Source organism: Monodon monoceros, unplaced genomic scaffold (genome assembly GCF_005190385.1).
Source record: "Monodon monoceros isolate NGI ecotype Baffin Bay Population unplaced genomic scaffold, NGI_Narwhal_1 Super_Scaffold_16, whole genome shotgun sequence".
Taxonomy (NCBI): Eukaryota; Metazoa; Chordata; class Mammalia; order Artiodactyla; family Monodontidae; genus Monodon; species Monodon monoceros.
The window spans coordinates 111784052-111807510 of record NW_021703772.1 but is presented as its reverse complement, the minus strand read 5'-3'; the positions used below and the strand labels follow the sequence as shown (position 1 = coordinate 111807510).

The window sequence follows — 23459 nt, the reverse complement described above, 5'->3', positions numbered from 1 at the left end:
ATGGAGATTTTGGTATATTTACCTCTTTTCCATTTAAATACTGTCATATATGATTTAACCAAGATTAGACTATCACTTTTTAGATATCTGAATTCAAGTTAAGGTTTCTAATTTTCTGCTTACTGCTTTTTAGGCAGAGCACATCAGTGAGAGTTACCTGTGCCCTGTACCTAGGAACCAGGAATCTCAGAATTTAGACTGTGTTCACACAAAAATGAAGATGAAGAATGTAACATGTAGTGCTGTTACTACTGAGATTTCCAGTTTCTGGTTCTCTCTGCCGTAAAATATAATACTGACATGCTTAAAAGTGGGAAGATATGTTTGGACCATCACGTATGTGAGGAAATGTTTCGACAATACTGTTTTGTACTTTCTTAAAGATGGTATTGAAATAATCAGTCTTAAAGTAATCAGATAAAAAGACTGATGTCTTCTATTTTCTAATTATCTGACCTCTTTGTCCTCCCTTACCCTCCCCTTCTGAATCTTTTATTAAAATTTCTTAGGCATTACTGTAGTGTATATTTTTCTAAACTTAAAGTACATTCATCTTTTTATTTCAGGTTACTTTCAGGGGTAAAAAAGCTCTTTATATTTCAGCTGATAGATGGAAAGGTAACTGTGAGGAACAACATTATAGTAACTCATTTGACAAATGTAAGTTATTTGTATTTATTGTAATTAAAATTAAATAATAAGATTTATGTAAATCATGGTTATGTAACTTTAGAACATTTTGCAAAATTAAAATTAACTACTAAATATATTTAAGTTCCAAAAGGCAAAATTAAGTTTGTATTTTTATAGTGCTTAGAGAATTCTTTTATATTGTTTGTGGTGTTCATATTTAGTTTTGATTTGTATTTTCTGTCATTCTTTATTGGGAAAGCTGTCTACTGTAATTTTTTTGCCTACAGTACATTTACTTTATATTTATGTGTTTTTAAAGCGTGTAAGCCACAGTTCTATATTTTATAAAAATTAATGCTTACACTGTTTCCTCTGAATGTAAAACTAAATACTCGTTTTATTACTTTGTCTTTTACTAAGCATACTGTTTAAAAAAAATCACAAAAGAAATATTTTACAGTGAGGGGATATTAATTAGAATGCCTACAGAAGACTGACTTTAAATCATTCTGGTTTGCTTCTGTTGTAGAGCTGTTTACGATCAGTGCTAGAACAAATAGCAGCATATGGCCAGGTTGTGTTTCGACTCCAGGAGTTTATTGATGAAATCATGGGGCACAGCTCTGAAAGCATGTTACCTGGAAATGGTTCCGTTCCTAAGAAGTCGACAGAAGCACCTTTTAGAACATACCAGGCTTTCATGTGGGCCCTGTACAAATACTTCATTAGTTTCAAAGAGGAACTTACAGAAATTGAGAAGTGCATCATCAATAATGGTATTTAAATATTCTTCCCTTTTACGCATAACACACGTAACTCATATTTTGAATGCCATTTAGGTTAATAATTGATATAAGATTTGAAAATTACATGGCAAATAAGTAATTCTCCTGAATACACTCATTTTTTTAAATTATTTTAAATTTGTATTTTTAAGCCATTCATATCTCTAAAAATCCAAGCAGTATAGAAAGATTTACAGTGAAATTTTTTCGTGCTGCGTTAGTTCCCCAGCCCAGAGACAACCAACTGATCTATTTCTTGTACATCCTTCCAGAAATAATTTAGACATATGCAAGCAACATGTATTCATATACACATGCCTAGTAGTCTTTTAACTGCTCTCTTCAAATTGCTTTCTAATTTAAATTTTGAGGAATATACCGTACAAGTATTTAAAGAGCCTCCTCATTCTTTTTTACATATTGAGCATCTTATTGTATGGATGTATCATAGACCAGTCCCCTTTTGATGGACATTTGGGCTGTACCTGATCTTTTCCTGTTGGCAACAGTGCTGCAGTGATAACCACTTACATATAAGTAATTGTACACATGTGCACCAAGTTAGCTATAGCACAAATTCTTAAGAGTGGAATTGCTAAGTCAAAGGGTATGTGATGTCATATGTGATTTTAGTAGATATTGCCACATTGTTCTCCACGGAGGTACAGATAAATAACTTTACACCCTTGCCAGCAATATATATGAGTACCCGTTTGTTCCCAGTCTTGCCAGCAGTGTGTTATCAAACTTTTGGGTCTTCATCAATATGACAGGTGAAAATGGTAACCCAGTGCAGGTTTTCCCCCTCAACTTTTATTTACAACTAATGCAAAAAATAGTGCATTGAAGTCCCATGTTCCCATCACCCAGCATCCTCCAGTGTTGACACCTATAGGACGTTATCAAAACTAGGAAATTGACATTGGCACAGTACATTAACTAGTCTGCAGGTCTGACATGGGTTTCACCAGTTTTGCAGGGCCTTGTTTTTTGCAAGGAGGTATCTTTCTGCCGTTCTTTTACATTTTATCACGTGTGTAGATCTCTATGACTGCCTCCATATTTAGGGTTCAGAGCTGTGCCATCCTGACGAAGGGACTTGCTCTTGTTGCCTTTAGTAAGTCACCCTCTCCGCCTCCCCTCACTAAAACAGGAGCCCATTGTAGTCTGTTTTGTATTTGCCCAGAGTAGTTTTATTCTGCATTCATTTTTCATAAGTGAGGTTGAGTATCTTTCTGTATGTTTAAGAATTGCTTGAATTTCCTTTTCCATGAATTGTCACTTCCTTTATTCATTATTTTTCTGCTGAGTTGTCTTTTCCTTCTTTAGGGGGTTCTTTTTGGGGGGAAATCAGTTCCTTGTAACATGAGATTAAAACCTGCCATCCTGGGCTTCCCTGGTGGCGCAGTGGTTGAGAGTCCACCTGCCGATGCAGGGGACACAGGTTCGTGCCCCGGTCTGGGAAGATCCCACATGCCGCGGAGCGGCTGGGCCTGTGAGCCATGGCCACTGAGCCTGCGCATCCGGAGCCTGTCTTCTGCAACGGGGGAGGCCACAACAGTGAGGGGCCCGCGTACTGGAAAAAAAAAACAAAAAACCAAAAAAAAACCTGCCATCCTCCGGTTTGCCATGCCTTTCCATAAGTAGGTTAGCATTTATATCATATTTTGAATGCAGATATTTTTCCTTGCTAATGAGTTTGATTTCTTGATATTTGCAGATACTACAATAACTCTTGCAATAGTGGTGGACAAGTTGTCACCTCGATTGGCTCAGCTCAAGGTTCTGCACAAAGTGTTTAGTACTGGAGTAGCAGAAGTTCCACCTGACACTCGAAATGTCGTTCGAGCATCTCACCTGCTCAACACCCTGTACAAAGCCATCCTTGAATATGACAATGTTGGAGAAGCCTCTGAGCAAACTGTATGTGGGGATCCTTGTCTAGTCCACCGTGTGTGACTAATTCTGCTCAGCCATAGGAGTGGTCAATAGCCTGTCATAGATATTTGTAAAAATAGTATGTCAGACAGTTGTTGTGAGTTTTCAAATTAGATTCTAAATTTGAGGCTGTAGGAAACTAGCTTTTCATCTATAATTGCCAAGATCACCAGATGGATGAGGCAAGAATAAAACAACATAAAAGCAAGATGTGAAAAATACCTAGCTGATTTTTATAGATATTTGTGATAAATCTTTCTTAAATAAAAATACAGATCTATTATATGAGGTATCTAGAGTAGTCAAATTCATAGAAACAGAGAAGAGAATGGTGGTTACCAGGGACCGGGGGAGAGGAGAAAATGGGATAGGTAATGGGTACAGAGTTTCAGTTTTGTAGCCTGAAAAAGGTTTAGGAGGTCTGTTTTCATAACAATATGAATACATTTAACACTACCAAACTGTACACTTTAAAATGGTTAAGACAGTGTAGTTTATATTATGTATTTTTTTACCATAATTTTAAAAAATACAAATCTAGACTTTAATCTAGAAAGCCGCATGTTTCTTTGGGCATATAATTTAGGCGTTTTGCCTAGTTTGTTGGTGTGACTCTTTTTCCTCACCATTTTGATACTGCATTTCAGTAAAAAGTTGATTTCTTTCAGCTCTGTAATTTCTTTTTATTAGGAACTATAGTAGAACAGAATCACTTCCTTGTTGTTAATGGACATTTTGCTAATAGCACTATTTGGATAGGATAACCATATACCAGTTTGGACTGTCCGGTTTAGACCTGTTGTCCCTGGGTAACTTTCACTCCTAAGAGGGTCCTGCTATGGACAATATGGTCTTCTCATATTTAGGTGAGGTTTTTCATAAGGATTTTATAGCATATGGTTAGGATTTTTAATTTCTTACTTTGTTTCAAAAAACATAGAAATTGGATCACTTTTTAAAAGGTGCTTCAGAAACGCTCGAACCTCATTTAATCCAGAGACAAGGGAGTTCTGAGAATGGATGTGCGTGCTGCGCTGTCTCCTCAGGTCTCCTTGCTGTTCTCACTCTGGGTGGAGACCGTGCGGCCCTACCTGCAGACTGTAGATGAGTGGATCGTGCATGGGCACCTGTGCGACTGTGCCCGGGAGTTCATCATCCAGAGGTGAGGGAGGCACAGCAGGAGCTGGCTTTACCTCTCTTCTCCCATGTGGAGATCGTACACTTCTGTTAGCTTCACCTGATCCATAGGCAGGTTCTCTTGCATTTTTATAGAAGACATCAGGTACCAGTGCAAAAATATTTTTCAAGTTTTATGTCAATCACAGCTTTGCTTATTAGCAGATTATATATTTGAGTGATAGTGTGTTTTTGGCTGGCTGGTATGGTGAAAGACACACTGAGTTCCTTAAAATGAATTAGGTGATGTCAGATGGCTTCATTAAAGGGAACCAATGGGAATAAATTATCTATGAGACAAAAGGTGTGAAAATATTACAGAATATGCCTCTAATATATTTATTTCTCCTAATTAGCTGCTCTTTTTACCTTTTTAGTATAATATTTAATAAAACAATTAAGGAAAATCTTGATCATCATAAAATCTATGATGATTCCCCTTCACTTAATTGATTTTTCTGAACAGAATCATGGAAACTGCAATGTAGAACTATTTGCACTCTCTTAACTCAGTCTTAAGTTCTGCACTCTGTACAGATACATGTTTATTGTTTTGTTTTGTTTTAATTTATTTATTTTATTTTTGGCTGCGTTGGGTCTTTGTTGCTGCATGTGAGCTTTCTCTAGTTGTGACGAGTGAGGCCTACTCTTCGTTGCAGTGCATGGGCTTCTCATTGCGGCGGCTTCTCTTGTTGCAGAGCACGGGCTCTAGGCATGCGAGCTTCAGTAGTTGTGGCTCGCGGGCTCTAGAGCACAGGCTCAGTAGTTGTGGTGCATGAGCTTAGTTGCTCCACAGCATGTGGGATCTTCCCAGACCAGGGCTCGAACCCGTGTACGCTGCATTAGCAGGCAGATTCTTAACCACTGCGCCACCAGGGAAGTCCCTGGATACATGTTTTTATTGATAGCTATCCATTTAACTCATCAGGGAGAGTAACTTAGAGCTACAGAAAGGTAACCCTGTTTACACAGTGCTCATATAAGAGAACTGGCCTTTCTTTAGCTGAATCTTGGGTCTCATTATGTCTTGTTTCTTCTGTTGCACATGAGGATTTTTGTAAAAACGGGATTCTGGCTATCCTTAGGGGGTGATGAGTACACTTTGTTTCATTGTTAAAATAGTCCAGTGGAAATAGTTGTGGAAAAAAAGATGTGGAATTCTGGAGTTTACTTTCAGAGGAGATGGGTAAACTTTTATTCTACCTTTAAAGAGAACCAAATAAATTATATTTTGTTTAATTCCAATTCAGGAAACTTTCTGCATAGTTAGATTTTACCTATGCCATTCAGAGTATTTGTCCACTTTTCTATGTTAAGCTGAAGTCAGGTAAAACATCTGTCCCATTTTACCTAAAGATTGCATTGTTTTACTAATAATTGATATTACTGTGTTTTGGAATGTTTGGACAACATGACTAAGCTAGAATAGATATACTGTTGTTTTTAAGGAAGAGAAGTTAAAGTTTAAAATTCTTTTGAATCCCTGTAGAAACAAGAATGTTCCGGTAAATCACAGAGACTTTTGGTATGCAACTTACACGCTATACAGTGTATCGGAAAAGACAGAAAACGAAGAAAAAATGAGTGATAACGCTAGTGCGAGTTCTGGCAGTGATCAAGGGCCCTCCAGCAGGCAGCACACCATGGTGTCCTTCCTGAAACCCGTCCTTAAGCAGATCATAATGGCTGGCAAGTCAATGCAGCTGCTGAAGAACCTGCAATGCATGGAGAGCACCACGTGCCAAGCCACAGCCAGAGGTAACCCCTTAGTGATGGAGCAGCTGCTCCAATCTTCACGCTTGCCATTCTGAGATATGACATTATTTTGCAGTTTGAAAATTATCAAAGCCTTTTATTTTCATGGAACTGATCACCATGATCAAATTGATAGATCATGCTGCTCTGACTGAAAAAAGATTGTCCTCGTTGGAAACATTTATCACGGTGTTTGAAAGGCAGTGATAATACGTTCCACATGCATTTTACTTTTTCTTGATGCCTTAAGACTGGTCCTTTAACAATAATTCTCTGGTATTTCTTAATGCAGAGCAGCATTTGGCACCTGAGGACATGAACTCTTTCAGATAGGAGTTTGTTGGTGAGCGGTTCAGACTTGAACATAGATTTTGAGAAAATCTTGATATAATTTCTGGTCTTTTTGGATGTAATTTAAGCAATATACTTAAGGTTTTATCAACTGACTAAAAAGGCTTTGAGAGGTATAGATGTGACCCTAGTTGTTTTGTTTGTAAATCATCTTAATGTTACGTTAATTAGTTTAAATTATTATATCTACTTTAAGTAATATTTTCACTTTGTGGAATGTTTCCTTTTTAACTGAATACTAAAACGTAAACAACTTTCCAGGGCCACTGTTCAAAGTGTTTTTCCCAATGTAATTATGACTCCTATTAGTGTTATCATAGTGCTATCTAGTATAATGGTAACTTTACTTTCAGGCTTCCTGCTTAAGCTGTTACTCTGTTCAGAAAAAAACTAGCTTATACTTTGAATGTTTAACCATGAACTTCGCAATTGTCTAACAGAGGTTATAAAAATGTTTAGTTGTACTAAGGGTACTATACTGTAAGGGTAACAAAACAGGGATAGACCTTCATAGGCCAAAGGAAAAACACCAGGCTATAATATATTTAGATAAGTTTACTTAATATTTCTTAATGTTAGTTATTTACTAGAACATAATGCACCTTACACATTTCTTTATGTTTCAGATGCAGAAAGAAAAAGTCTGTATACCCTGTTTCTGGAGTCTGTGCAGTCTCGTCTTCGACACGGAGAAGACTCCACTGCACAGGCCCTCACTGAGCAGCAGGCCACCAGAGAGACCCTCATTAAGATGCAGTCCATTGCCGAGAGGCATCTTGAACTGGATGATGTTCATGATCCGCTGCTGGCGATTAATTTTGCAAGGTGATATGCACCTGCAGGATTTTCAATGATTGAAATGGCAGAATCTGTGCTGCAATATTTAGTAACTGTTTATCTCTGCCAGGTAGGGCTTTCCAGCCTTAAAAATAGAAACCTTTGTAGCCTCTCCTTTCTAATGAATGAAATATAAGAATATATTGCGTTCACTTATTTCAGATACATAACTTAGCCTCCTTATTATTTGTGAAAGTCCACAGATTATCATGAGCCCTAGGCCCATGGGAAGCGCTGTCACTCATACAGAAGACGCTCATGGAAGCTAGGGGTCCTGGGACATGTTGAGTCAGACCCTCCCGATGTATCTTGGCCCTTAGGGGCTTTTAGATAATTGCCCCAATGAAATAAATTATTAATACCCACACAATACCCTGTTTATTGTCTAATGGCCGTCATTCACTACTTTCAACCCTAAGGGCTAGAAAGACCTACTCAGTACTTGATTTTTTAGGCAGAAGCAACTCTGTGAAGGTCTGCTTCACACAAAGAATACTTTGAGGAAAAAGATTTTTATTTCTGTAATAGTTGGTAATTTTACGACTAAAGGTAAATATGGGACTCCAGAGTTTTGATTTAAGAGAGTTCTATTGAGATGAATGAATAAAGAACATGTGGTGTATATGTATACAGTGGAATACTACTCAGTCATTAAAAAGAATGAAATTCTGCCATTTGCAGCAATATGGATGGACTTAGAGGGTATTATGCTTAGTGAAGTAAGTCAGATGGAGAAAAACAAATAATGTATGATATCACTTATATGGGAAATCTAAAAAATACAGGGCTTCCCTGGTGGGTCAGTGGTTAAGAATCCGCCTGCCAATGCAGGGGACATGGGTTCAATCCCTGGTCCAGGAAGATCCCACATGCTGCGGAGCAGCTAAGCGCATGAGCCACAACTACTGAGCCCGTGTGCCACAGCTTCTGAAGCCCACGTGCCTAGAGCCCACGCTCCGCAACAAGAGAAGCCACCGCAATGAGAAGCCTGTGCACCGCAATGAAGAGTAGCACCTGCTTGCCACAACTAGAGAAAGCCCACGCGCAGCAACGAAGACCCAACGCAGCCAAAAAATAAATAAATAAATTTTAAAAATAAAAAATACAAGAAACTGGTGAATATGACAAAAAAGAAACAGACTGACAGATATAAAGAACAAAATATTGGTTTACCAGTAGGGAGAGGGAAGGGGGAGGGGCGAGATGGGGTGAGGAATTAAGAGATAACAAATTACTATGTATAAAATAAATAAGCTACAAGGATATATTGTACAGCACAGGGAATATGCCAATATTTTATAATAACTGTAGAGTATAACCTTTAAAAATTGTGAATCACTATGTTGTACACCTGAAACTTACATAATATTGTAAATCAGCTGTACCTCCATTAAAAGACAAAAGAAGAATTGATGTCTTTTTTTAAAAAGAGTATTCTGTTGACAGCAACTCTTAAAAAGAAGACTCATTTTTATATTAAAGGTTGTATTTGGAACAGAGTGACTTTCACGAGAAGTTTGCTGGTGGAGACATATGTGTGGATAGATCATCAGAATCTGTGACTTGCCAGACTTTTGAATTAACACTGAGATCTTGCCTCTATCCTCATATTGACAAACAGTATCTAGATTGCTGTGGAAACCTCATGCGAACTCTAAAAAAAGATTACAGGTATGAGGAGTGGTTTCATTTGGGAGGTAATCGGTAGTTTATTGTACTTTAAGAATAGCTGAAGTTATTTTTAAACCTAGATTTCAAGCTAATTAGAGTAGGGAATGGATAGGCAATAAACAATTTTCTTTTGAGAAGATCAGTAGACCATCAGTGTTTTCCTAACTTTATTGTGAAATTTGTTTCTGAGAATTTATCCCAAATGAAATACAGAAAAAGCTTGTTACACAAAAATGCTTGTCACGAAGTTTGCTATCAGAGAAAAAACATGAAATTACTTAGTCATGGATGACTAGTTCTTTAAATTGTGGCATATCCATAAATATGCACATCCATATTAAAATATGGCATATTCATTTCCATGTATGAACTTTGTAAAGTTCATACAAATTATGTTTATACAGAGTTTTAAATGTAAAGTTTCTTAAATCTTAAAAAATAGGATATATAATATGGTAGGAACTATTTTTTTTAATTCATGGAAAAAAGACTGGGAAGAAATACCCTAAATATTAATGGTGGAAATTCATCATGAATAGTAGATTTGGATTAACTTTTTTTATTACACTTTTGTGACTTTGCCAAATTTTCTTCAATGTTATAGAAAAATAACTTCTTTCTGATTATTAAAAGTAAACCATATGCTGTTTTTATTATTTTTGAAAATCTTTAAGATGTATTAGTATTTCTAATTTTAGTAAATATACAGTGTAAACATGTTTCACTAAAAATGATACCTGATCCTGATCTAGAACCCTATCTTATGAGCCTAAGATTTTTCTGTCACTTATTTTCTCTTCAGGTTGGTTGAGTACTTACAGGCCATGAGGAATTTCTTCTTAATGGAAGGGGGAGATACCATGTATGACTTCTACACGTCAATTTTTGATAAAATAAGAGAAAAGGAAACCTGGCAGAATGTGTCTTTTCTTAATGTCCAGCTTCAAGAAGCAGTAGGACAGCGTTATCCTGAAGACAGTTCACGGTAAAATATGGGAGGACCTTTTATTTTAAATATTATAAGATAATCCATGTGTCACGAACTCTTCTCTTTTATATGTTATCTTATTTAATCCTCACACCAACCCCTATGAGTTTTACTAATGTTATTTTACACATTAGAAAACTGAGGCAGGGACTTCCCTGGTGGTCCAGTGGGTAAGACTCCAGGCTCCCAGTGCAGGGAGCCCAGGTTCGATCCCTGGTCAGGGAACTAGATCCCGCATACCGCAACTAATAGTTCATATGCCGTAACGAAAAAGATCCCTCATGCCACAGCAAAGATCCCACGTGCTACGACTAAGACCTGACACAGCCAAATAAATAAATATTTTGAGGAAAAAAAAAAGCTGAGACAGCAGTGACTTGCCCACTGAATGAGAGGAGATGTGAGATGGCACCGTCTGGTCTCTCAGGGTCTGATGGCCTTGCTCACATGGCTGGAGTCCATACTGGCAGCCTTCCTGCCCCACCCTTGCCCTCCAGCCGGCTGCACCAGCCTTCATTGTGATGTCACAGGCGGTGTTCTGAGAGAGTGAGAGCAGAGCCCTTGGCACTGGCCAAGGCCTGAGCTGCAGGCCTCACCTCACAGACCCTTACTTCCACCACAGACCAAGTCAGAGGCCAGCCCAGTTAGAGGGGAAATAGATTCCACCACTTTTCACAGACAGGGTTGCCTGTTTTCAAGCTGTTGTACTGGTTTATCCCCAGCTCGGGAACTCACCTTCCCTCCTCCCTGTCAGTCGGCCTGCTGAGCACCTGGGCCACGTCTGTGGGTTGGTGCCATTAAATCTTTGTATAACAGAGGCTCATTTTCCACCCTGCTTGTTCGTCCTTTTTCCTGTTCCGTGTCCTTGCTTGGCTACCTTTCTTGGCTCCCTCAGTGGCCCTTGAGAAGTAATAATGATAATAATTAACATTTATTACATGCCACTTAGGACATTATTTTCCTCACAGCCATGCCCTGACTGTCTACTACTTAGTAGTAGATAAAATAATTCCTTTTATTTATGTCATGTGTTACCTTTGATGATTCCATAAAAGTAGAATTTTCATCAATTATATGATTAGTAAAAGCAGGGTAACCACTAGATTCTTTTCATAGTAAGGAATTAGTGCCTAGTAATCCCCAGGGGGGCCAGGGAAGGCTAAAGTTATATTTTTCACTATCAGTAGAAACTCATGAATTTTGTTATTTTTAGTATGTTTCAATCTATTACAGTTATTCCTTTTTTCTTGCTCAGACTGTCTCATCTTTACCCAGACGGAACTCCTTCACTTGACTCTAGTAATCTTGGAGAGCATCTTTGCTTTCAGGACTGGATGTCTGGACTCATCCTGTGCACTTCCTGCCCCAGGCTCTGCACCTCTTCCAGGATCACTGGTCCTGTCTGTTCTGTGGCTTTAAAAGCCCTGATCTGTGTCCCAGAGTGTTCGTCTATACTGGATTATCAGTACTTCTGGGCTCACTCAGTGGATGGAGCTAGGAAATATGTACAAAGAGGAAGATGAATCATAAGCTCATATTGGTATTTCCAGTATGTATTAAAGATTATAGGATTTCACTTTTTTGATTTTCTTTTGTATCTTCCCTTGAGTGCTTACTAACTCATGAACATAAATATTTATTATATTTATTCTATAATAAATCATAATAGTTCCAATGTAACAATAACAGCAACAAGCCCACTGAGAGTTTAAAACATGCTTGTGACTATATTCTCTTCCTGTACTTTCAAGTCATCAGAATCCTGTATTTCAAGGTCACCTGGAACAATTCTCAATGTGATTATACCACAAATGTAGGGCTGGGTTCATTTGTTTTATTTTCTACTTTTAGGAATCACTTCATTTTTATTTTTCTTGATTCTATTTTGTTTTTTAATTGTATAAAACAGCTATATATTTCTTAAGTTAAAATCATTGATACAAAATTACTTTTAGGGAGCTCTGGCTTCTGTTCCTATTCCTGTCCATTTTCTCCCTTTCCTCATAACCTTTTTTATTAGATTTTATTTTATCCTTCCAGTGTTTATTTTTTGGAACCAAAACCGTATGTGTACATATTCCTTTTTCTCCTCACATGTTACAGAAAAGGAAGCACACAGTGTGCACTCTGTAACACCTGCTTAACTTTTCTTAAGTAGGTAATACATCCCGGACCCACTGCATTGCAGGCTAGAGAGCTTGTCCTCACTACTTTACAGCTGATTGTGTTCATTCAACCAGGTGTCCTGTTGGTGGACACGTGGATTCTGTTCTTCTGCGATGTATGTATGCAGTGACTGGTCTTGTGCATTTCACTTCTTATTTTTGCCTGTGTAACTTTGGAGTATTTTTCTAGAATGGGATCGCCAGGTAAAAGGGTAAACACCTGTGTAACTCTGCTAGCTGTTACCAAATTCCTCTTCATAAAGGCCGTATTTTTTCTAATTCCCACCAGCAAGGAGGCTTTCTCCACAGCCTCACCAACAGAGTATGTTGTCAGACTTTCGGATTTCTGCCAGTCTGATGATGAAAAATGATGTCTCAGTGTAGTTTTAATTTACATTTTTCCATGTGAGCGTAGTTATCTTTTCATATGCTTATTTTTGCATTTGTTTAAAAGTGAACTCTCCATATCTTTTGCCACTATTTCTGTCAGTATCAAGTTGTTGGTCTTCATCCTCTCCGTTTTTAGAAGCTCTTTTTTTCTTTTGGCTGTGCCACGTGGCTTGTGGGATCTTAGTTCCCCAACCAGGGGTCAAACCCACGCCCCCTGCAGTGGAAGTGCGGAGTCCTGACCACTGGACTGCCAGGGAATTCCCTAGAAGCTCTTTTTATAGGTTTCCCAGTTTGGCATTTGTCTTTTTGTTCTGCTTATGGTATAACAATTTCTTGTTTTGTCATGAAGATATTTTTTAGTTTTATAATGTATCTATCTTTTTTATTACTTCTGAATTTTAAGTGATAGTTAAGAAAGTTTTACTGTATCCAAGTGTATAAAGAAATTCACCCATGTTTTCTTTTAATGCTTGAATGGATTTTTTTACATTTAGGTGTTGATCCATTTGGAATTTATTCAGCTAAAAAACATGAGAAATAGATCCAGTTTTATCTTTTTTCCAAATGACTGATTGGTTGCCATCACTTATTTCTTAAAAAAAAAAAATCCACCTTTCCCCATTTATTTGATACCCCTTTATCATTAAATTTTCATATGCACTTGAGTTATATGCATTGGGTCTCTCTCTGAATTTTCCATCCTATTTCACTGTTCTGTTTATTCACATGCCAATAGCTTTCTGTTTTATTAATAGGGTTTTCCTGGCTGTTCTTGCTTATTTATTTTAACAAATGTACTTTATTTATCATCTTGTCTAGCTCCATCCACCAAAAAAAAACAAAAACGTTCATGATATTTTTATTGAGATTCCCACTCATAGATTAACTCAGGACAAATGCGCCACCCCATTGGGACCCCTTCTCCTATGGCTTCCATGTGTTCTAGGTGCCTGTCTGTGCCTTCAGGCTCCCTGAGTCTGCACCTACAGGTCTCCTTCCCGGTTCCAAGCTCCCCTGCCCTGCCCATACCCCTCCCTTGTCACTGGTGCTCCTTCTGCATCCTCCCTGTGAGCCCCTTGCCCTCCGCCCACCCTTAGCATAGCTTCTCGCTCTCCTGCCTGGGGCACCTTCGTTCCATGTCGATGGCTTCAGCGACCGCTAGTGACCTGCAGGTCAGTACCTTTAGCCCAGGTGTCTGCATAACCAGTGCCTCATGACTTTCCTCAGATGCCATGTGTCCAAAACTGAGCTTCATCGTTTTCTCAGCCCTTTGTTTCTTCTGGATGGGACCACTGTTCATCCCAGTGCCCAGTGTAGCTCACCTTAGATTCCTTCCTCTCTGCCGGCCCCCACATACCCTGATCCCTCGGTTCTGCTTCCTGGATGACATTCCCCATGCCCTTCAGCGCTCACTGGAGAGCACCTCCCTGCCGCCTGCTAACCAGCTATCTCGGCGTCTCTCCCTTCCACTTGGCCCTCCAGGGCCACACGGGACACTAGCCGCCCCACCCCCACGCACGCTTGGGCTGCTTGGCGCCTCAGAGCAGATGGGCCGAGCTTCTCTTGAGAGAGAGAGCTTTTCACTGTCTGGCTCCCCACCTCGCTTGTTGTGCACACAGAGACAGACACATCACCTTCTCTCTCCACCATACTTCCCACTTCAGGGATTTGGGACATTTCTGTTTTCCCCGAGAGCTCTACTCTCCCCCCCAGGAGCCTTCACGTGTCTGCACCCTCCAGTTACCTGAGTTAGCTGCTCTCCCATGGGCATGGCCAGCAGTTGTCTGCACTCCTGCAAAGCTCTGCCCCCCTGGCTTGGTGACTGGAGGGTGACTGCACGTTTTGTATGCTCTGGGCTATGAGCCCCTGGAGGAGGGCAGGGATTGGCTTTTTCTCACCTGCTTAGTGCAGCACTTGACAAGGTATTCAGTAGCTGCCTGCTAAGTACTTGGTAGATGCACGTGTAACAGACTTACAAGCTAAAAAAATTCTGACTAGTCTGTGACATGGAATGAATTGGCTAAACTCGTAAATCACACACCGACCCTTACATCTCTGGTTGTAAGGCTAACTCCTGCCTTGGCCTTGAAGTTAACCTTCCATGGGCTGCATCCAGGCATCGTCACAGGTGCCTCTCTATCCTGGGAGAGTCACGTCCTTTCTCAGCACAGTGACAGAACTGCTCTGAGGAGTGAAGGAAATAAGTGCCTGGCTCAGGAACATTTCCATGCTCTATGGTAGCTGCATTCTATTGAGAGTCACACTCAGACTAGTTGGGCAGGAGTGGATGAAGCCATGTGTGACACCTTTGCTTTAGAAGCGGACCCCATTCTTTTTGTGTTTGTTTTTTTAACATCTTTATTGGAGTATAATTGCTTTACAATGGTGTGTTAGTTTCTGCCCCATAACAAAGCGAATCAGCCATACACATACATATATCCCCATATCTCTTCCTTCCTACGCCTCCCTCCCTCCCTCCCACCCTCCCTATCTCACCCCTCCAGGTGGTCACAAAGCACTGAGCTGATCTCCCTGTGCTATGCAGCTGCCTCCCACCAGCTATCGGTTTCACACTTGGTAATGTATATATGTACATGCCACTCTCTCACTTTCAGACCCCATTCTTGCCCACACACTTGCATATGCCTGCTCTCCAGGGTGAGAACAGCCTCTCCCGCCACCAGACACACACACACACACACACACACACACACTCCCTCTCCCTCTCTCTCCCTCTCTCTCTCTGTCTCTCTGTCTCTCCCCACCCTCTGTCCTGCCACCCCCAACAGAGTGTCCGTCTCCTGAGCCTCTCGCTGAACTCTACCAGGACTAGGCACCTGCCAAATATAGTTAACCTTCCCTGACTTTGTCTTTTTTCCTAAGTAATTTACTATAAGTATCTTCTTTTTTATAGCTAAACCCATTATTTAAAAATTTTGCCCCCCCTTCTTTATTTCTAAAACCTGATTTCTATCCTGGAATATATGCTTAGAAAAATATGGAATATCTGCATTCCTTTTATGAAATGTCTTTTTGGAATATATAAATTAAATAACTCAAAGTGCTAAATAACTAAAACTTATATTTCTTTATCTAGTCTATCTATATCTTTTGAAAATGTTGACACAGCTAAGAAGAAACTCCCTGTTCATATCTTAGATGGTCTGACCCTGAGCTATAAGGTATGTGCTGATACTCTAAGAACATTTTCTATTAAAATTAAGGCATACAAGGGACTTCCCTGGCGGTCCAGTGGTTAAGACTCCACACTTCCAATGTAGGGGACGCGGGTTCGATCCCTGGTCAGGGAACTAAGATCCCACATACTGTGCGGCACAGCCAAAAAAAAAAAAATTTGAGACATATGAGTAATAGATTACTTTCTATTCTAATTTTCTGTTTTTGTTTTCATAGGTCCCATGGCCTGTGGACATTGTTATAAGTTTGGAATGTCAAAAAATTTATAATCAGGTGTTTCTTCTCTTATTGCAAATAAAATGGGCAAAATATAGTCTGGATGTTTTACTATTTGGTGGTAAGATTTGTTTTCAACAGATAAATTATAATTTAATTTTAGCACTGAAAAAAAGGTTGGTAGTCTTAGGTCATTTTTTATATATACACAAGTGCCAAAATGATATGTATTTATGGCCATAGCTTTACAGACATCAGAATTAACTTTCCTGAATGAGTACAGTTAATCTGAAATATTCAATAACTAAATTAGGAATTTAGCCAGAATAAAAATTCTTAGGTTGGGCTTCCCTGGTGGCGCAGTGGTTGAGAGTCCGCCTGCTGATGCAGGGGACACGGGTTCGTGCCCCGGTCTGGGAAGATCCCACATGCCGTGGAGCGGCTGGGCCCGTGAGCCATGGCCGCTGAGCCTGCGCGTCCGGAGCCTGTGCTCCGCGATGGGAGAGGCCACAACAGTGAGAAGCCCGCGTACCGAAAAAAATAAAATAATTCTTAGGTTATGTGAAAAAGTTTTAATGACAAGTTAATAGGACTTTGTTTTTATATTTTTGATGACAGTGATAATCAGGGTGATATGGCAGCTTTAACTGCTTCACCTTCCAGATAGGGAGGATGGGGTCCCTGCTGTGCATCCAGCCGAGTGCCCTTTACAGGGCAGACGACCACACCATTGCAAGTCCTGCTCTGTGCAGTGGTGCAGGTGGGGTCTGAGTGGACGCTCTTCCCACCCCCTCTCCTCTTCGTTCCTTTACAGAACTAGCTAGTCCTGCTGAAAAACCACAACTTGAAGGACTCTTAGGTGGACAAGACACAGCTGCTAATTTTGGACCACAGAAGGAGCCAGTAAGACAGCAGATTCATCGTATGTTCCTCTTAAGAGTGAAGCTCATGCACTTTGTTAACAGCTTACACAACTACATCATGACCAGGGTTCGTGTCCATCCACTCAGTTCTGTCACCGTGTATACATCTGTTCGTGGAGAATTACTTGTAATATATTTATAAATACAAACAAGCACACAAGATACTTAATAGACTGTAAATGTGAAGATAGCACATACTAAAAACTTGATCATAAAATAACATGGCAGCAGGGGGAAGTGTTTTTTAAAACATGCCAGAGCACATGTATCCAGACACTGTGTCTCTCCTGTCTAGTGACCCCTTGGGATGGCACACCCAGAGCGCCTCTTTTGGACTTGCCATCAGAACTTGCCACATAGTCCTTTAAATGTCAGCAGTGGGAACAGGGCTGTCCCTGGAAAATGGCTTCAGTTTTTTGTAATGGAAGCCTAAAAACAAATCTGTCAGGCTAGTATGGGGTGTAAGGAGGAAAATGCAGCCAGATTATATACTTTTTTTCTTAAATATAAGAAGTAACTCGTAGAGTAAATAAAACTGCTTTTCTTACACATATTAAAACCAGTTCTAGAGGAACTTCTGAAGAGGAGTTCAGATGTTTGAACAGTAGCAGTGTTATTCGAGGACAGTACTCATTGGGATTATAATGGTTGCTAAAAAAGAATTTGTAGTCATTCTGGTAGATAGGTTCTAAGAACCCACTTTTGTTTGGATGAAGTGAGCCTTTGAAGCCTGTGTTTTATACATGATACACATGGCAGAGGTGCTCTCTTTCCCGTGCACTAGTGGCCTTCAGAGGACCAACCTTAAGCCCTTAATTGTTGAGAGTAAATGGTTAAGTTTTTGTTTAATTTGTTTTTTGTTTTCTACTTGAAGTACAGTTATGTTCCTTTTAAAGAAAGACCATTATGTAAGCAGTGGAATTTATTAAAACATATAAATTCAATTTATCTGGTGACTTTTTTAAAAAAATCAATGCATATCCTATACAGTTCATATACTTGCCCCTCCACACAGGAGCAGTCTGTTAGTCCAGAGTGAGGCATTCCCTCCCTGTGCAAGTGAATGTAGAAGAGGTTAGTAAAAAAAGTTTTGTGTGTGGCACATTAGTTCTCAAAGAAAAAAATCTATTGATTAAATTTGTCATCTTTCAAGATTCTTCACAGTACAGGGCTGGAGTTTCAACATCAAGTCGAAGAAGCCAAGGATTTAGATCAATTGATTAAAATTCACTATAGATACTTGTCAACCATCCATGATCGATGTCTGCTGAGAGAAAAGGTATGTGAGGTGTCACCTGTGAACTTGGCCACTGAGGCAGGAATGAAGCCAGCCAAGGGAAGTTGTCTCTCTACTTTGGAATTTTATACTTATTAAGCTTCTGATCTGCAAAATATTTTTTTGACATCTTTATTGGGGTATAATTGCTTTACAATGGTGTGTTAGTTTCTGCTTTATAACAAAGTGAATCAGTTATACATATACATATGTTCCCAGATCTCTTCCCTCTTGCGTCTCCCTCCCTCCCACCCTCCCTATCCCACCCCTCTAGGTGGTCACAAAGCACCGAGCTGATCTCCCTGTGCTATGCGGCTGCTTCCCACTAGCTATCTACCTTACGTTTGGTAGTGTCTATATGTCCATGCCTCTCTCTCGCTTTGTCACAGCTCACCCTTCCCCCTCCCCATATCCTCAAGTCCGTTCTCTAGTAGGTCTGTGTCTTTATTCCTGTCTTACCCCTAGGTTCTTCATGACATTGCAAAATATTCTTTAAGGAAGGACCAGATCAAATAGGTTACAAATTTGTGCCATATGACTGGAAATTACATATAAGAGAAACAGCTGACAACTTTATTGTGACAGTCTGCACTCAGCACTGTGTTTGGATTCAATAAGAAAATTTTATCCGCAGTTATGGAATAATAGTGCTTTGGTCAGGAAATGTGTCCAGCTTGATGTGAATATATTAAGTCATCTTACAGCCATTGGAATAACTTGCCCCATTTCACTGGTGAATTCAAATGGCTGTCCCAGGAAAAGGTAGTTTGCTGGCTCTGTTGGTCAGACTCTGCTGCTGATATACCTGTACTGTGGGTGCAGTAGGCGTGTGGTCCAATTCCAAGTGCATTTTGTTCAGAGCCTAGTACCCTTCCTTTTACCTAGAAGGCAGTGATTGCACTGAGCTTTTTCTGTGACTCATTTAAATTAGGTGAAAGTGTTGGTGTCAGTGTCCAAACATGGTCACAGAGCCTATGTTCTTCCATGGCTTTCTCTCCAGGTCAGTTTTGTGAAGGAAGCCATCATGAAGGTGTTGAACTTGGCCCTCATGTTTGCAGACGGTTGGCAGGCTGGCCTGGGGGCATGGCAGTAAGTACGCAGCTGGTGGGGCCTCTGTGCTGTGACCATTTCAGTTTCACTTTTAGCTGACTTCATTCTGGGAGCCTTGTTTTTCTTCTTGGCAACACATCACATACACTTATAATTATGGAAAGAATTGAAGAATTGAATTTGTTCATCTAAACTAGGCAACATCAAGAATTATGCAATTCTTTTCTGAGCGGTAAAACAAGAAAAATCTGAAGTCTTTTGATTAGAACAAGCAAATATCCTTAAATTACATTCCTGTTGTATAGGTTTGCTAAATTTTTGTTAATGGATGCCTTTGAGCATACACAGAAGCGGACGGGGAGCATAGCAGACCCTGGGGTCCATCACTCCACTTCAGCAGATGCCAGTGACAATCAGTTCTGTTTTGTGTTTACTGCCCACTCCCACTCCCATTCACTCAATTATTTTAAACCAAATTCTGGACATCATGCTAGATCCTCGTCCAAAATTGTATTTTAGAGAGCTCTAAAAGAATGATTGTATATTTTACTTTTAGGGTGTTTATTATCCACACCTATCACATAGAAAGAGGACCCAGGAGCTCTTTCTTCCTATCCAGAGTACCATCCTCTACTGTTACCTTGAATGTGCAGCTCAATAGTTTGTCCCTGTCTTGTTTATAAAATTAATGTAATGCTGCTATTATTACTTCCTTGAAATATATTTAAAAGAGCAAGTCTGGTTGACTGGGCTGTTGGGATAATAGCTTGTACTTAGTTGGTATTAGTAAGGAGCCGAAAGTTCGTTATAGCACTAATCTAAAATCTTAACATATGGCTGTGTCAGAATACTCTGAATGGTAGATAAAATTCCTCATTGCAGGGGTGAAAACAGAAGTCTTACTTTATTATGCTGTCTCAAGTGTGTGCAGCAGACTTCCGCCTCCATGTCACTGTCAGGTGGAGGAGAAGGTAATAACACTGCTGCATATTGTTGGCTAAAATTGAACTGTTTCTTCAACAAGGGGGTGAGGAGGACTTAAGAGGCATATTAACCATCACAGTTTATGGAAATTAACTGATCTTGATTCACATTTAAAGCAGAAAGTGAAAATTTTTTAAAGCAAGGTGAAATTTTTAGGCAAATGGTATGGTGGCTATGATTTTAAAGGAGTATTTATCTTTAGTGTGTACACACTGAAATATTTATGACTGAAATGCTATGATGTCTCAACTTTGCTTCTAAAGATACGGGGCTAAGGGTATAATTGGGACTGCCTGCAGGGGGGTGACTACTGAAGCTGGGTATGGATGTTTGCTATTTCCCGTAATAACAGTTTTCTAGTAAGTTTAAAATGTAAGGTTTTATATCTTTAATGTGCTGTTTATTTGAAAGAAGGTGTGCTTGTGAAAAGTAAAAGTATAGAACTGTACAATAGAAAAGGGAATATCCTCAGTTATCCTCACTCTAGAACTCACTACCATCCTGAAGCAGCAGTTTTGTATCCTAATGACACTTTCCTTCAGACTCTTTGAAAGTTTGGCAGGAAATTTTTTATTTTTAGAATCTTTAGAGTTAGGATTCTACATAATTAAACTGAAGCACATTTGAAATTACTCCAAAGGTATTTTATAGCCTACCTAGTAACTCCTTATGCATTTACCTAAATTGAAATTTACTTTCTTTCCTAGAATGGAGTCTATAGAGAAAATGGAGTCTGATTTTAAAAACTGCCATATGTTTCTTGTAACCGTCTTAAACAAAGCTGTCTGTAGAGGATCCTTTCCCCATCGTGAGTATTATGTTAAAATATTACTGCTTTTATATTTTCTGGTAACTAAGTCTACCTGTTATTGTTTTGGTACTGATCTCATGAAGAATTAGAATTTTTCACCACTTCGAACCTGGAAAGTCCCTCAGCAGTTGAATTGTTTTTCCCAAATTACAGTGGGGTGAGTGAATCAGTTGTAAAACATTGAGACTGAAGATTTTGCTTTCTAGTATATCATGTGTTACACCAATGGATTTCTAAAACCATTGTTAATTAAAGCAGATGGCAGGATAGGTTTCAGTACACTTCACTGTCATGTGTAGCCTTTGTAACTATTCCTTTTCAAAAGATAGGGTTTGCAGGGGTGGGGGGGTGTTTGTTTTTTGTTTTTTTAGCAATTTTAAAATTCCCAAGGCTTCCTCTTAAACAAGGAAATGCAGGCCTGACGGTTCAGTACACAGACAGTGTGTGAAGCAGACAGAGGTCTGTGGGGTGAGTCATGGGGAGAACACAGTCATTTAATCTACAGACACAAAGGACTAAGTAGTATCTCTTGCAGAGCTTTTTTGGGAAAAGTATGCAGGACTAATTTGTTCCCTATTTCTGTATGTTCAAATTGTGATATGCTCATTAAAAGTAGCTGAACATTTTTTAAAATACTGTTAGAGTAACGAGTGAACATAGAATAAACAAACAAAAACACATCATCAGAAAGTTGTGAATGCAAAGAAATCTAAATAAATTCTGGGATGAGATGAGCCCTTCAGTGCTGACCTGCTGCACCCACAGTTCAGGTAGGCGGGGCAGTGACCGGCCAGAGGCACATAATCTTTGCCAGGATAGAGAAACTCGTTGTTGGCGTGGCAGATTGGAATCCTAGAGGAGCGCACGCAGAGCCAGTCCTGACCCCCAGCCCTCCCCGAATGCTCTGTGTAAGTGGTGAAGGAGCTGGGGGCCGGCCAGGCAGGAAAACAGAGAAAGTTCTGATCTCACAGTGCTTACTTAGATCCCTATATTCCTGTGTCATGTGACTTCTACAACGAAGAGGCATTTGTTTATTACGCAAGTATTTAAAAACAAATTACTGTTGTAAGCCCCTACTGCCACCTCTCAGCCTCCCCCATTTTTACCCCTGGCCAAAAAAAAAAAACCATACTGTGTTAGAAATGTGTTAGAGGAAACATTGATACATTTGTCCATTTTTGCACTGGGTGACTGTTAGGCAAGGAGATTCCACTCATAGCTCAGAACATGGTGTTTTGTTATGAATTGAGGCCAGATTTTATGACATTTTGAAAAATGTGATTTGCTCAGTGTAATGCCCAGATTTTTTTTGTTTTCAAAACTAAAATGATCTGAAATAGAAATAAATCATACTTTCTCAATTGTATTTAATAAATGATTATCATCTTTATTGTATGTTAAAAGTAATGAGTATTTTAATTAAAAATAGAAAATGTCTCTAAATACTTTTCAAGACATTTATTAGAGCCTATTTAGCCATTTTCAAACATTTAAACCTATTTTATTAACCTATTTTTATTCTTCCCGCAGTGGAATCTCTAGCACTGTCACTCATGGCTGGCATGGAGCAAATATCTTCAGTGTAGTAAATGCCTCAGATTTAATCTTCATACATATACATTTCCACCACATGCAGCTGCGAAACGGGAGTCTATTTTGGTTTGTTTTTAAAACTGTTGTCTACTGTCTAGACAAGTGGGTTTTATGTGTTTTCTCTGGAGATTATTGGTTAGTATATTGGGTTATGCATATAAAACTGTATCAATAATGCAGAATGTGTATAGGCTGTTTACACTTATATTTCCTACTATAAGCTATAGATTTATGGTATTGATACCTTTAAATATAAAATAATTGTTTTTGAAAATGTAATTATTAATATTAAAAATAAATTAAAGCACTTTATTCCCCTTTTGCTTAGTCACAGAAGTTTTGGGTTTTTTTTGTATGCCTGGGAAGTTCCAAAATGGAAAATAGCTTCCACCAATGTCAATAAATGTAAAAGCCCGCTGTTGATACATCCTATTGTAAGCTAACCACAATTAATTAAAACTATATTTACTGTTCAGTTTTCCTACATTTTCTTTATATACTTCTTGGCATGTCTCTAGCATTTATGACTCAGCACTGTATTTACTAATTTTTTTAAAAACAACTACTGAAGTCCACATAGCCTCAGAGCTGAGCACCAGAGGCCTCTGCCCAATCTCAGTCATTTTACAGCATCAGCATTTCCTGCGTGCAGATGGCAAAGTCGGCTAATAAGCCCTCCTGGGAACAAGCCCAGGTCTCAGGCTTTACTTTGAAGTCTT

The 23459-nt window shown here is 39.3% G+C and overlaps 1 protein-coding gene across 6 annotated transcripts in view; it reads left to right on the top strand.

The window, feature by feature from the left end:
* TUBGCP5 (tubulin gamma complex associated protein 5) overlaps positions 1–23204 on the top strand; it is a 61169-nt gene extending 37965 nt beyond the window's left edge. For 3 of the 6 annotated variants that reach the window (XM_029225293.1, XM_029225295.1, XM_029225296.1), the window contains exons 8-22: positions 567–660; positions 1163–1409; positions 3139–3341; positions 4403–4518; positions 6022–6290; positions 7265–7463; positions 8958–9146; positions 9949–10131; positions 15787–15871; positions 16104–16224; positions 16918–17093; positions 18180–18305; positions 19303–19391; positions 21044–21144; positions 22678–23204. In XM_029225293.1, coding sequence (XP_029081126.1) covers positions 567–660; positions 1163–1409; positions 3139–3341; positions 4403–4518; positions 6022–6290; positions 7265–7463; positions 8958–9146; positions 9949–10131; positions 15787–15871; positions 16104–16224; positions 16918–17093; positions 18180–18305; positions 19303–19391; positions 21044–21144; positions 22678–22733 — 2254 coding nt within the window. In that variant the 3' untranslated portion in view covers positions 22734–23204. Of the gene's footprint in view, positions 1–566; positions 661–1162; positions 1410–3138; positions 3342–4402; positions 4519–6021; positions 6291–7264; positions 7464–8957; positions 9147–9948; positions 10132–15193; positions 16018–16103; positions 17094–18179; positions 18306–19302; positions 19392–21043; positions 21145–22677 lie in introns of those variants that run through there. The other 3 variants (XM_029225292.1, XR_003793950.1, XM_029225297.1) reach the window with 3 other exon arrangements.
* Positions 23205–23459: the final 255 nt, after the last annotated feature.